Consider the following 14,104-nt stretch of genomic DNA (forward strand, 5'->3'; position numbering starts at 1 on the left):
AGTTTTTAAAATGTTACAGAAGAATGCTGAAGATTGCATGGCTGCATCGCATAACTAATGCACAGGTACTGAACAGAATTTGAGAGAAAAGAAATTTTTGGTACAACTTGACTAAAAGAAGGGATCAATTGACAGGACTCATCCTGAGACATCAAGGGATCATGAATTTGATATTATTTAGTATTGGAGGTAAGTGTGGGATGTAAAAATTGAATTTGAGATGAAGAGATGAATTCAGTAAGCAGGTTCAGTTGATGTGGGTTGCAGTAGTTTTTAGGAGATGAATAGGTTAGCACAGGATAGAGTAGCACACAGAGCTGTCTCAAACCAGTCTTTGGACTGAAGACCACAATGAGGACAACAAGATTCTCCCTATGAATAACAACCTGCAGTCTGATTTCCATTTGTTTAAAATGGGCATTCCACTTTAGGTCAGTAAGTGTCAGTATAAGATCTGAAGAAATGTCCCCTACAGACAAGAGTATTAAAACAAAGTGCCAGAGTTTGAAGTGCTCCTAAACAGCTGTGGATCTCACATAACATTAGATACAGAGAGAAGATTAAAACCTGAAAGTGATAGCAGTGATATTTTTTGAAAAATTTAAGTGTATATTTCAAGGAAAGGATAATGGTAAATGGAGGTGGTGTGTTTGTCACAGCAGACAAGAAATTCAAATTCAGTGAGGTGGGAACTGAAACTGCATGCAAGACTGTCTGGGCAAGATTTAGTATCACAGACCCTTCCAGTGAGCAGCAGACTCACCTCCAGGTGTAGCCGGAAACTTAAGAAAAAAGCTAAATTGGTTTGTTCATGAATTCCCCCAATTGTACTGTCATCATTAAATATTCCAACACTGATGTGGGAAAACTACAGTTTTGCAAGTGGTTGGAGTGACAAAACATCCTGCAAAACATTACCAAAAGTCTTCTCTGAAAACTACCTAGAACAGTTCGCTTGGAAGCCAGTTCATGATGAAAATATTTTGGACCTAATAGCAACAAACAGACCTGACCTCTTTGAGGATATCCACATAGAAACTAGCACCAGTGACCATGGAGGCTTGGTGGCAACAATGATTACCAAGACACAAAGGGCATCTAAAACAAGGATTTATATGTTCAGCAAACTAGAAAAGAAGGGCAGTAGTGTTATATCTCAGTAAAAAACTCAAAACATTTAGTTTTCCAGAAGAGTATGCAGAAGAACTGTGGCTCAGGTTTAGCAGAATAGTTGACCATGTGCTTTCTAGACAGGTAGCTAGCAGAACAGCTCATGATGTGAGGGACCCTATATAGTTTACAGCCACTACAGGGTGGTCCATTGATCGTGACTGGGCCAAATATCTCACAAAATAAGCATCAAATGGAAAAACTACAAAGAACAAAACTTGTCTAGCTTCAAGGGGGAAACCAGATGGCACTATGGTTGGCCCGCTAGATGGCACTACCATAGGTCAAATGGATATCAACTGCATTTTTTTAAATAGGAACCCCAACTTTTTACTACATATTCATGTAGTACGTAAGGAAATATGAATGTTTTAGTTGGGCCACTTTTTTCGCTTTGTGATCGATGGTGCTGTAATAGTCACAAACATACGACTCACAATTTTAGATGAACAGTTGGTAACAAGTAGGCTTTTTAAATTAAAATACAGAATGTAGGTACGTTTGAACATTTTATTTCGCTTGTTCCAATGTGATACATGTACCTTTGTGAACTTATCATTTCTGAGAATTCATGCTGTTACAGCATGATTACCTGTAAATACCACATTAATGCAATAAATGCTCAAAATGATGTCTGTCAACTTCAATGCATTTGGCAATATGTGTAATGACATTCCTCTCAACAGCGAGTAGTTCACCTTCGGTAATGTCCGCACACGCATTGACAATGCACTGACACATGTTGTCAGGTGTTGTTGGTGGATCACGATAGCAAATATCCTTCAACTTTCCCCACAGAAAGAAGTCCGGGGACGTCAGAGCCAGTGAACACGTGGGCCATGGTATGGTGCTTCAACGACCAATCCACCTGTCATGAAATATGCTATTCAATACCGCTTCAAATGCACGTGAGCTATGTGCCGGACATCCATCATGTTGGAAGTAAATCGCCATTCTGTCATGCAGTGAAACATCTTGTAGTAACATCACTAGAACATTACGTAGGAAATCAGCATACATTGCACCATTTAGATTGCCATCGATACAATGGGGGCCAATTATCCTTCCTCCCATAATGCCGCACCATACATTAACCCACCAAGCTCACTGATGTTCCACTTGTTGCAGCCATTGTGGATTGTCCATTGCCCAATAGCGCATATTATGCCGGTTTACGTAACCGCTGTTAGTGAATCACGCTTCGTCGCTAAATAGAACGCATGCAAAAAATATGTCTTCGTCCCGTAATTTGTCTTGTGCCCAGTGGCAGAACTGTACACGACGTTTAAAGTCGTCGCCATGCAATTCCTGGTGCATAGAAATATGGTACGGGTGCAAACAATGTTGATGTAGCATTCTCAACACCGACGTTTTTGAGATTCCCGATTCTCGTGCCATTTGTCTGTTACTGATGTCCGGGTAAGCCGTGACAGCAGCTAAAACACCTACTTGAGCATCATCATTTGTTGCAGGTCATGGTTGACGTTTCACATGTGGCTGAACACTTCCTGTTTCTTTAAATAACGTAACTATCCGGCAAATGTTTCGGACACTTGGATGATGTTGTCAAGGATACCGAGCAGCATACATAGCACAAGCCCGCTGGGCATTTTGATCACAATAGCCATACATCAACATGATATCAACCTTTTCCACAATTGGAAAATGGTCCATTTTAACATGGGTAATGTATCACGAAGCAAATACCATCTGCACTGGCGAAATGTTACGTGATACCACATACTTATACATTTGTGACTATTACAGCGCCATGTATCATAAAGCGAAAAAAGTGGTCCAATTAAAACATTCATATTTGTTTATGTACTACATGAATATGGAATAAAAAATGCGGGTTCCTATTTTAAAAAACGCAGTTGATATCCATTTGACCTTCGGCGGTGCCATCTAGCGGGCCAACCATAGCGCCATCTGGTTTCCCCCTTCAAGCTAGACAAGTATCGTTCTCTGTAGTTTTTTCGTTTAAAGCTTATTTCGTGACATATTTGGCCCGGTCACTATCAATAGAGCACCCTGTATAAGGCAAACTTCTAAAGAAACAAATGACTACTGCACATAGTTGTAAATCAAAATATAGAGCTACAGAGAGAGAGATGCTGATTTAAATGCTTTTGGCTGTGAAGAGGGCAATGAGTGAAGCCTCCAATGACTACTTTAGCACAGTATTATTGAACGCTCTCTCATAAAATCCAAACAAATTTTTGTCATTCGTGATGGTTGTTAGTGATACCAAAGTTTGCGCACAGAAAATCATGAGTGAGATAGGGACTGACATTGAGAGTAGATAATGAAAAGTAGAAATGCTAAACTCCAGTTTCAAATGTTCTTTTACAAAGGAAAATCCAGGGTATTGCCTCATTTAAATCTCACATGATTAGAAAGATGAGTAATACAAAGATTACTATTAGAGAAAGCACGTGGTAAACTTTGACTTACTGGTAGACTACTGGGGAAGTGCAATCAGTCTACAAAGGAGATTCCTAACAAATCACTCAAGTGAACCATATTAGAATACTGCTCAGGTGTGTGAGATACCAAATAGGACTAACAGGGGATACTGAACATATTCAGAGAAGGACAGAATGAATGGTTACAGATTTAGGGCATGAAGCATTTACAGACATTGGTTCTGAGCGGGTATTGATTGAAATCAATAGAGAAAATTGAAAATTTGTACCAGACCAGACACTGAACATAGGTCTCCAAGATACTAGGGAGATGCTCTGACCTCTAAGCTATCTAGACACAGTTGTCATTGCAACTTCATGGACTATCCTAGCATGCCTCCTCTAATACCGCAACCACTTAGGACCTGTATCCTATTCCAATCTCTTCTCCACTCTCCAGAAGAGAGCATATATATGATATTAGTAATTTATGCTAGTTTAAACTGTTGTTTTGACATTGTTTACATTGGGCATCACCAGTACATAGAATGAAGGAAAAATGTTGGATAAGAAACTAACGTACCATCATAATTTACACACAAGACAAATTTCAGGAACATGCTAGGAATGATTTTGCTATTGTAACTAAGGAGTAATTAACGATTAAAGTTCTGATATTTCCAAGTCATGGAGAGACAGCTATTTTTTATGTTCTGAAACCATAAATTGTTTGGATCCCCAATAAAAATATGACACATTGATTTTTCAGTCAGAATCAAACATACTCATGTTTTAATTGGTGTTAGTTAATAGAACTGTAATTAAGACCATATCGAAATAGAAAATTTTACTCGTACAAAAATTAATTAGTTGCATCTAGGTCTTTCATTCAATAAAACTAATCACTCTGTTCACATTCAAATGATAGCATGATTTTTCTTTAAGTCAGTTAAATACTATATGTAAATTAACAAAATATATCATTACAATGATAAAACATGTAATTTATAGTCTTAATAGAGATTCTTTCCTATGTTTTTATGTAATTATTCGCTTTTATTCCATGTAAATTTCTATTTAATCTGGGAACTCTAATTGTATAAATGCAAAATTCAATATGTAACAATGACAGTAATTGTTTACAACCTTGTAAATAGAGGCAATTTGTACGCCGCCATACTTCAGTCTTAGACCGAATTTTAATCAACAGTATGTAGTCAGACTTTGTAAGTTCTACGAAGTATGTTAACCGCCAAACATCTAGCATGCGAAATAAAATCCTTTGTACACAAGAAGCACTAAAACTTATTTAAACCACTACATGGTTTCTACGAGACGATGCAGTAATATCAAAATGAACCTATAGCAGCATCAAGAAGCAGCACCCCGGATTACACAAGATACGTATAAAATTGGTGAAGGATATTTTTGTAATGCTGTTTTTCTTGGGTTAAACTACAATACTCACCCCAAACTTCAACACAAAAACATTTTCACTACGTTTTATTACACTCCCATCAAACCCAAATTCTCAACTTATCCACACATTACTACCATAGAGCCCCTGATCCATCATCCTCATTATTCATAGAATTTTGCCAAATCCCGTAAGAACTCAAACGTTTGGTGTGCTTCTGCACTGAAGAGATCATTGGCTGTGTGTGTGTGTGTGTGTGTGTGTGTGTGTGTGTGTGTGTGTGTGTGTGTGTGTGTGTGTGTCTGTTCCTGTGGACATGTCTGAAAAAACAGACACCATTTTGATCCAGCAGCCATTATGAATTAAGACAAGAAGGAATTACAGACATCAGCTGTGAGACAGCACTGATTGAAATCAGTGGGGAAAGCCACAGTTTTGTTTGGCCCATGTGAGACGGTCACAGACATGCTGAAGAAACTGAACTGGCAGACTCTTGTAGATAGACATAAGCTTTCCCTAAAAGTCTACTAACGACATTTTACTAACCAGCTTTAAATGATGACTCTGGGAATACACTACAACTCCCTATGTATTGCTCATAGAGGGATCATGAGGAAAAGATTAGAATAATTACAGCACTCACTGAGGCATTCAAACAATCATTCTTCCCATGCTCCATACGTGAATGGAACAGGAAGAAACCCTCATAACTGGTACAATGGGACATACACTCTGCCATGCTCTTCCACTGTGTTTTGCAGAGTGTAGGTGTAGCTGTAGATGTAGATTTGACCCTCTTTAGAAATCAATTCAGACAATGATATGTAAACTTGTCAGCAGGAATCTGTTCCAACATTTGTTTTAGATCCTCCAGGAGTTGTTCTGTATGTAAATGTACCAAATAATTATTATGGAATAAGCAGTGTACATATATAATCTTACATTTAGGTTATACAGGGTGTCCCACATAAAACTGGTACACCTCATATAAGATAATCACCTCTAGTCAAATTGCTTGTGAAGTGGCAACACTGTCTCGAAAGTTGGCTATATTGCATTTTATCAGAAAATTAACTGCAGCTGTGTGTTCAGGCATCGGTTGTTGTGTAATTTTCATAAACTAGCTATAGCAGGTTTACTACAAATATGTGGAGTGATACATAAAGACAGACTCTATTGAGGAATGTAGAGAAACATTTCAACCAAAGTGTCCCCATGACCAACACTATTCAAAACCTGTAAAAGAAATAAGGAGTTTTTATAATCCATTCAGAATGTGCTGAGGAACAAGTGACCAACAGTGAGGACCTCTGTAACTGTAGACAGAATTTGTGTGGACATTATGAGAAGTCCCCACAAGTTGGTAAGAGGGTATATCTTGTATGTCATGTCATCATGCACTAAAAGATATGAAATTAAAAGCCTGTTATGTGAGTGAGGCGCAAGAGTTGAAATTCGAGTATCAGGAAAAACAAGTTGATTACTGTAACTGGCTGTTAACATCAACTGCTGTTACTTGGATCCCTTGCTTTACTTCATTTCAGATAAGGCCTGGTTTCATTTGTCAGGTTATGTAAACTCCTATAATTGCAGATACTGGCCTGCACGGAGAACCACTCCACTCAGAGAAGACAGGTGTTTGGTGTTTGCTGTCTGCATGTGCACTATTGGCCCAATATATTTCAGTTACACCTTAAACGACTTGTGGGGACTTCTCATAACGTACACATGAATTCTGTCTACAGTTACAGGGGTCCTCACTGTTGGTAATTTGTTCCTCTGCACATTCTGAATGGATCCTAAAGGTCTTTATTTCTTTTACAGGTTTTGAATAGTGTTGGTCATGGGCATACTTTGACTCTTTCTACGCACAGTTAACAGGTGCACAGAAGCTGTGTGCAGTATTCCAACAAGATGGAGCGACCACTCACACATCCAGCCAAAGTATGGCACACATCACCAACAAGTTCCCTGGAGACAGACTTGTCAGTAGAGGCCTCTGGGCCCCAAGACACCTGGACTTAACATTGTGTGTTTTTTATCATGGGGCACACTAAAAAGTGAAGCATATGCTGCCAATCCTCGTGCAGTAGACGATCTTTAATGACATGTTATTAGAGAAATTAACATCACATCTGCAGAATTACTGTGTGTAACATCACACGAAAGCAACATCACACAAAGTCAGAGATGCCTGGATGCACTTGGCCACCACTTCCAGCACCTCTTTTAAACAGGTAACTACATATTTTTAATGTTTTTATTATCTGCTCTATTTCAGTTAGTTCACTGTTACTCAAATCGCAGGCATGAGGCATACAGTTTTATGTGGGACACCCTGTAGTACTCCATTGCATTTGCATGGGCCAGTAACCCTGGCTTATTGTTGGGTGCTTCATTCATTCTAGTCATAAATTAACCATTTTAAGATGACCTTACATAAAGATCATCATATCGTCTTCTGAAAGATAGCTGTGTGATTAATTTTTATTGTGATTCATGAGGAACCACTTTACTTTAGGCCAGTTGTTTGCAGTGTAATCTCAAATTATTAAATACACCAAATAAGGCAGGGCCTTTCAGCTGTTTATAATGCATCCCATTACTTTTATTAAATAAAAAAAACCTTTGAGGCGCTGAGAACCAATACACCAAAGCATCATCAATTTTGAGATTTTAGCATTCTTGTGACATCTGTTGACCTTATGGTGAACGAGCTTTATCTATATCTGTAGGCCCATGCTGTACATATGAACATCCATGAAAAGCAGTCTCACCAATTTCTCAGATATTCATTTCCATATGAGCCTAAAGCACAAAGCATACTTTCTTTTTCTCATTACATTTATGTTACAAAGTACAGTGAAGTATTACGGATTATGGCATGAGTGTTGTGTGAAGTAATGAAAGATATACCTTTGGGTACACAATTTTCACAGTTCATTCATCATATTCCAAACACATCATAATAAGACTGCTTGCATACTTTTTATTTTTGTTGGATTGTTTACATCACAGACTGTGGTGAGGCTTGACAAATCTGACAGTATTGTATTCCTGCCTTTGAAAATTGAGATACTCAGAATTATCCTTCTATGAAAGCAACACAATTGAAGTGCAAGCATCTCAATTAAGAAACTAAATATGTGCAGGTACATATCAAAATATACAACTTATTTACGTCTTTCGATTGTACTTTTAGTTGTACAGTGCCTCTACAAAATTGAAGGACTTTACAACATATGTACTTAAAGTACATAAGATGAAGTTCCCTGTCATGCTGGAATGCATAACATATTACACATACCAGCATGATTTTTTCTTATAAAACAGTTATATACAATATACACTATAATATTTTCAAAGCACACTCCGTTGAACAATTTTTATTCGCTTTGTCTTTGTTCACCTAGTGCAGTGCACTGAAATATAAACTTAAACAGCTTGGATACGAATATGTCAAAGTAAAAATAAGGCAGGTCGCTCTTCTTCAAAGTTTACTTCTCGTAAAGTTTCTGGTAGCCATTTTTGTGCTACATAAATATCACAAAATGTCGCATTTCATCAGGACACACACTTCCATCGTTCTGCTGCAATAACAGGTGCTGGCTGTGAAAGGACGAGTCTCGGTGTCAACAGTTACACTTTGGATTTCGACCAGCTTGTCCGGTAAACAATCCGGAAACTGGAACTCTCTTCGAGTCTCTGAGGGAACTGCAGTGTCCCAACAGGTATGTCTTCACGAGATGGGCTCCAGCAGGGCCGCTTCCCCTCACGGGGAGGAGAAAAACCTCTGCCTGCTCTGTAACTAGGAACTGTGAGGCCGCAGCGGGCGCGGCTCCGGCCAGGGGGTGCTGGCACTGGCGTGGGCGGTGGTGGGGGAGAGTGTTCACCTCCCGGTCACATGTTGACCTCCCACAGCTTGAGGTAGTTGTCCACAACCTCGAGGAACCACTGGCGGCGTGCAGCATCCTGTAAAGAAGGGATGGCAACATTTTATTTAAGTATCAATGTTTCAACTTTTGCATATCAATATGATACAAAAAAACTTATTGTCAAGTGACAGTTGTGATGTTTGAAACAGCAGTTTGTTATTATTGAAATTTGGTGTATGAGAGGTTGAAAGTCACCTGTTGAACTGCAATTATCAATACTGAATTTTGGTATTCTACAATTTAGTCATCCTCTTGAGGTAGCTATCACAGGTTTACTACAAAGATGAAATTCTGTACTATAACAAACCAGAATTATGGGCATCTTTGATCAACAGCAAATTACGATCCTTAACTTGTTTGACAAAAATTGTTATTTCACCCTTTCTTCAGCTATTTTGTATCTAAAATTGCAAGTCTGACATACAAAAGGAATGCCTTTTGGGATTGGTGAACTGTATAGAAATTTAAATTTCACACTTTTCCAAGTTTTTCTGTAATACTTCAGAACATTATTTTTGTCTTTTATTTTAAAACAAATTATTATCCTATAAATTTCATTTGTTCAACTCGACCATAAATGGCATGTATTTCACACTTGATAATATTTTGGTACGAAAATATCTCATAGTATTTTATCATCCATTAAATCGAAAACTGTTATAATTTTTCAAATGAAAACTGACTAGAACAGAGGAAAGGAAAATGAAAAGAAGATGAATGTGTAGCTTTGAGAGATGCAACAGTGAAGGCAGTAGAGGATCAAATAGGTAAAAAGACAAGGCCTATTAGAAATCCTTGGACACCACAGGAGCTAGTGAATTTAATCGATGAAATGAGAAAATATAAAAATGCAGCAAATGAAACCAGAAGGTCTATAAAAGGGAGATAAACTTCAAACAGTAGTATAGAAATGGAAAAGGAAGTAAATGAAGAGGAGATGGGAGATGATACTGTGAAAATAATTTGACAGAGCACTGAAATACCTAAGTTGAAACAAAGCCCACAGAGCAGATGACATCCTGTCAGAACTACTGACAGCCTTGGAGAGTCAGCAATGCCAAAACTCTTCCAAATGCTGTGCAGGATGTATGAGGCAGGTGAGATAAGACTTAGACTTCAAGGAGAACATAACAATTCCAATTCCAAAGAAAGCAATTGCTGACAGGTGTGAATATTACTGATCTATCAGGTTACTACACAACGGCTGCAAAATACGGCATGAATTCATTACAGAAGAATGGAAAAAGTGGTAGAAGTTGACCTCAGACAAGATCAGTTTGCATTCCAAAGTAATGTAGGAACACTTGAGGCAATACTGAACATACAATTATCTTAGAATATAGATTAAGGAAAGGCAAACATATGTTTTTAACGTTTATAGACCTGGAGAAAGCTTATGAAAATGTTGACTGGAATACTCTCTTTGAAATTCTGAAGGTAACGGGGTTAAACACAGAGAGCAAAAAGATATTCAAAACTTTTACAGAAACCAGACGAAAGCTATAAGAGTCGAGGGACAGGAATGGGGAGCAGTGATTAAGAAGGGAGTGAGGCAGGATTGTAGCCTATCACCAATGTTATTCAGTTTGTAAACAATAAAAGAAATGAAAGGAGAATTTGATGTACAAATTAAAGATCAGTGGGAAGAGAAAAAAAAATCTGCTGACATCATAATTCTGTCAGAAACAGCAAAGGACTTGGAAGAGCTGTTTAATGGAATGGGCAGTATCTTGAAAGGGCGACACAATATGAACATAAAATTTTTTTTTAAAGAACATGGGCAATGTGTTGTGTACATAGTTCTGCGTAGTCAGCGTGTACACAACTTTCCCACTAGAGCGCGCCCCGCTAAGCACAACAGCACAGGCGAAGCGTTCGTCCATCTCCGCACTACGAGATGGCGCTGCCTTAGAGACAGACCAAATTCTGCTTCCGCCGATGCGCGTATTAATATGTAATGCAGACAATGAGATTTCTGCTAACATAGAACCTTTTCCCTTCGTGGATCACATTCGCGCAGTGATACCTGAATGCGCGAGGTACTATAACGAGTGTACAGACCTCCGATCAGTCAGTCTGCATCAGTCTGTACCAGTCTATAGTCAAGTTTCAGTCCGCACCTAACAAGATTACCATATTCCTGTACATAGCCATGAAGAGAAATGTATAGACACTTTGTCAAGTATCAGAGATATGTGAGAATAAGATTAACGTACCGAGACCAAAGGAACTTCAGAATGTCAATTGTAAGTAGCATCCAGAATCAAGTTACGTAATGTCTATGCTTTTTATTATTTTAATAAATGTGTGTGAAAATTAATCAAGTTCTGTTTAAAGTTGGTCACCATCAATCTGCTACTCTAAGCGTGCAAGTGGCATTTCTATTGTCTGACCTAACGGCAGAAGATAAACACGCCACGATAAGACCACGAGACATATTGCTGACACTCGACTACTTCATTAGAGCGACAAGTCAAATAACCTGACGGTGTGTGTACTGAAGGTCTTACAGTATGCACACCACACAATGGAATGTAGTAAAATTGAATCAGCAATTAGCAATCATATACAACCGCTCGCTCACCGATAGATCTGTACCTACAGATTGGAAAATTGCGCAGGTCGCACCAGTGTTTAAGAAGGGTAGTAGGAGTAATCCATCAAACTACAGACCTATATCATTGATGTCGGTTTGCAGTAGGGTTTTGGAATATATACTGTATTCAAACATTACGAATCACCTCGAAGGGAACAATCTATTGATACGTAATCAGCACGGTTTCAGAAAACATCGTTCTTGTGCAACGCAGCTAGCTCTTTATTCGCACGAAGTAATGGCCGCTATCGACAGGGGATCTCAAGTTGATTCCGTATTTCTAGATTTCCGGAAAGCTTTTGACACCGTTCCTCACAAGCGACTTCTAATCAAGCTGTGGGCCTACGGGGTATCGTCTCAGTTGTGCGACTGGATTCGTGATTTCCTGTCAGGAAGGTCGCAGTTCGTAGTAACAGATGGCAAATCATCGATTAAAACTGAAGTGATATTAGGTGTTGCCCAGGGAAGCCTCCTGGGATCTCTGCTGTTCCTGATCAATATAAATGACCTGGGTGACAATCTGAGCAGTTCCCTTAGGTTGTTCGCAGATGATGCTGTAATTTAACATTTAGTAAGGTCATCCGAAGACCAGTATCAGTTGCAAAGCGATTTAGAAAACATTGCTGTATGGTGTGTCAGGTGGCAGTTGACGCTAAATAACGAAAAGTGTGAGGTGATCCACTTGAGTTCCAAAAGAAATCCGTTGGAATTCGATTACTCGATAAATAGTACAATTCTCAAGGCTGTCAATTCAAGTAAGTACCTGGGTGTTAAAATTACGAACAAATTCAGTTGGGAAGACCACATAGATAACATTGTGGGGAAGGCGAGCCAAAGGTTGCGTTTCATTGGCAGGACACTTAGAAGATGCAACAAGTCCACTAAAGAGACAGCTTACACTACACTCGTTCGTCCTCTGTTAGAATATTGCTGCGCGGTGTGGGATCCTTACCAGGTGGGATTGACGGATGACATCGAAAGGGTGCAAAAAAGGGCAGCTCGTTTTGTATTATCACGTAATAGGGGAGAGAGTGTGGCAGATATGATACGCGAATTGGGATGAAGTCATTAAAGCAAAGACGTTTTTCGTCGCGGCGAGATCTATTTACGAAATTTCAGTCACCAACTTTCTCTTCCGAATGCGAAAATATTTTGTTGAGCCCAACCTACATAGGTAGGAATGATCATGAAAATAAAATAAGAGAAATCAGAGCTCTGACAGAAAGGTTTAGGTGTTCGTTTTTCCCGCGCGCTGTTCCGGAGTGGAATGGTAGAGAGATAGTATGATTGTGGTTCGATGAACCCTCTGCCAAGCACTTAAATGTGAATTGCAGAGTAGTCATGTAGATGTAGATGCAGGTGATGCTGAGGGAATTAGATTAGGAAATGAGGCACTTAAAGTAGTAGATGATTTTGGTACTTGGGCAGCAACACGTCTAATGAAGGACAAGGCAGAGAGGATATAAAATGTAGAGTTGCAATGGCAGAAAAGGAAAGACATCTGTTAGCATCGTATGACCTCAGTTGAAAGCTTTGCTACAGCGCAGACTGCCACACTGGACGCGCGGCAGCCGGAGTGCCCACCTGGAAGGCGGGCGCGAGCGTGCGCAGGTCCAGCTGCAGCAGCGCCTCCTCGCGCAGCAGCCCGTCCAGCCGGCGCAGCAGGGGCGCGTTGCCGTGCAGCTTGAGCAGGCTCGAGTAGGCCAGGAAGTAGAAGTGCTGGCGCAGGTTGTCGGCCGCCCACGCCTCCACCGTCGCGTTGCCGCTCGCCGACTGGATGGCGCCGATGTGCTCCGCGTACCACGGCGAGAAGTAGTTGGACAGCTCCTCGTTGCTGAAGTCCGACACGCCCTGCGTCTTCAGCAGCTGCTTGATGCGCCGGTAGATCTGCGGCGTGAACACGAACACCTGCAACGGCGCGACGAGTCAGCACTAACTCCCTGTTACAGATCGCCTCCTCTCCCCGGTCCACTACGAGTGGCAAGTGAGTCTACTGCAGCAGCCCTGGCGTATTACTCATGCAGTGAGACTAGCTTGTCACGAGTGGTCCCTTTGTGTTTATACATTCAAAAAAAGACGCACAACCAAGAAATTTTAAGAATGGGACGGAAATCGATAGATGTGATGTGCACGTACAGACAAACAAATGATTGCAATTTCATAGAAATTGTATATCTGATTTGATCCATTATAAATGGTTTTTGAAAGCCTGCGACTGTAGATACAATAGGTTTTATAAATAAATAAATCTTCTGCTACCAGTCACGATTTTTCTTTATTTTACTATTCGCACGACGCGTTTCGAGAAATAATTCCCATTTTCAAGTGCGTTTTTTGGTGTGTATTAAGCCATTTCTTTTGATGTTGTCAGTGTGTGTGTGTCTGCTTCATTTTGTTGACTTTTACTGTAATACATAAGAAACGCGATTTTTATGTATTACAGTAAAAGCCAACAAAATGAAGCAGACACACACACACTGACAACATCAAAAGAAATGGCTTAACACACACCAAAAAACGCACTTGAAAATGGGAATTATTTCTCGAAACGCGTCGTGCGAATAGTAAAATAAAGAAA

At 39.7% G+C, this 14,104-nt stretch overlaps 1 protein-coding gene across 3 annotated transcripts in view; it reads right to left on the minus strand.

Moving 5' to 3' along the window:
* Positions 1-7,963: 7,963 nt before the first annotated feature.
* The window catches only part of LOC126412623 (torso-like protein), a 518,977-nt gene continuing 512,836 nt past the window's right edge, over positions 7,964-14,104 (minus strand). For all 3 annotated transcript variants that reach the window (XM_050082296.1, XM_050082297.1, XM_050082298.1), the window contains exons 6-7: positions 13,111-13,434; positions 7,964-8,967 (exon numbers count right to left, since the gene is read on the minus strand). In XM_050082296.1, the coding sequence (XP_049938253.1) occupies positions 8,896-8,967; positions 13,111-13,434 (396 nt within the window). In that variant the 3' untranslated portion in view covers positions 7,964-8,895. The remainder of the gene's footprint in view (positions 8,968-13,110; positions 13,435-14,104) is intronic.

This window comes from Schistocerca serialis, chromosome 7 (assembly GCF_023864345.2).
Source record: "Schistocerca serialis cubense isolate TAMUIC-IGC-003099 chromosome 7, iqSchSeri2.2, whole genome shotgun sequence".
Classification (NCBI taxonomy): Eukaryota; Metazoa; Arthropoda; class Insecta; order Orthoptera; family Acrididae; genus Schistocerca; species Schistocerca serialis.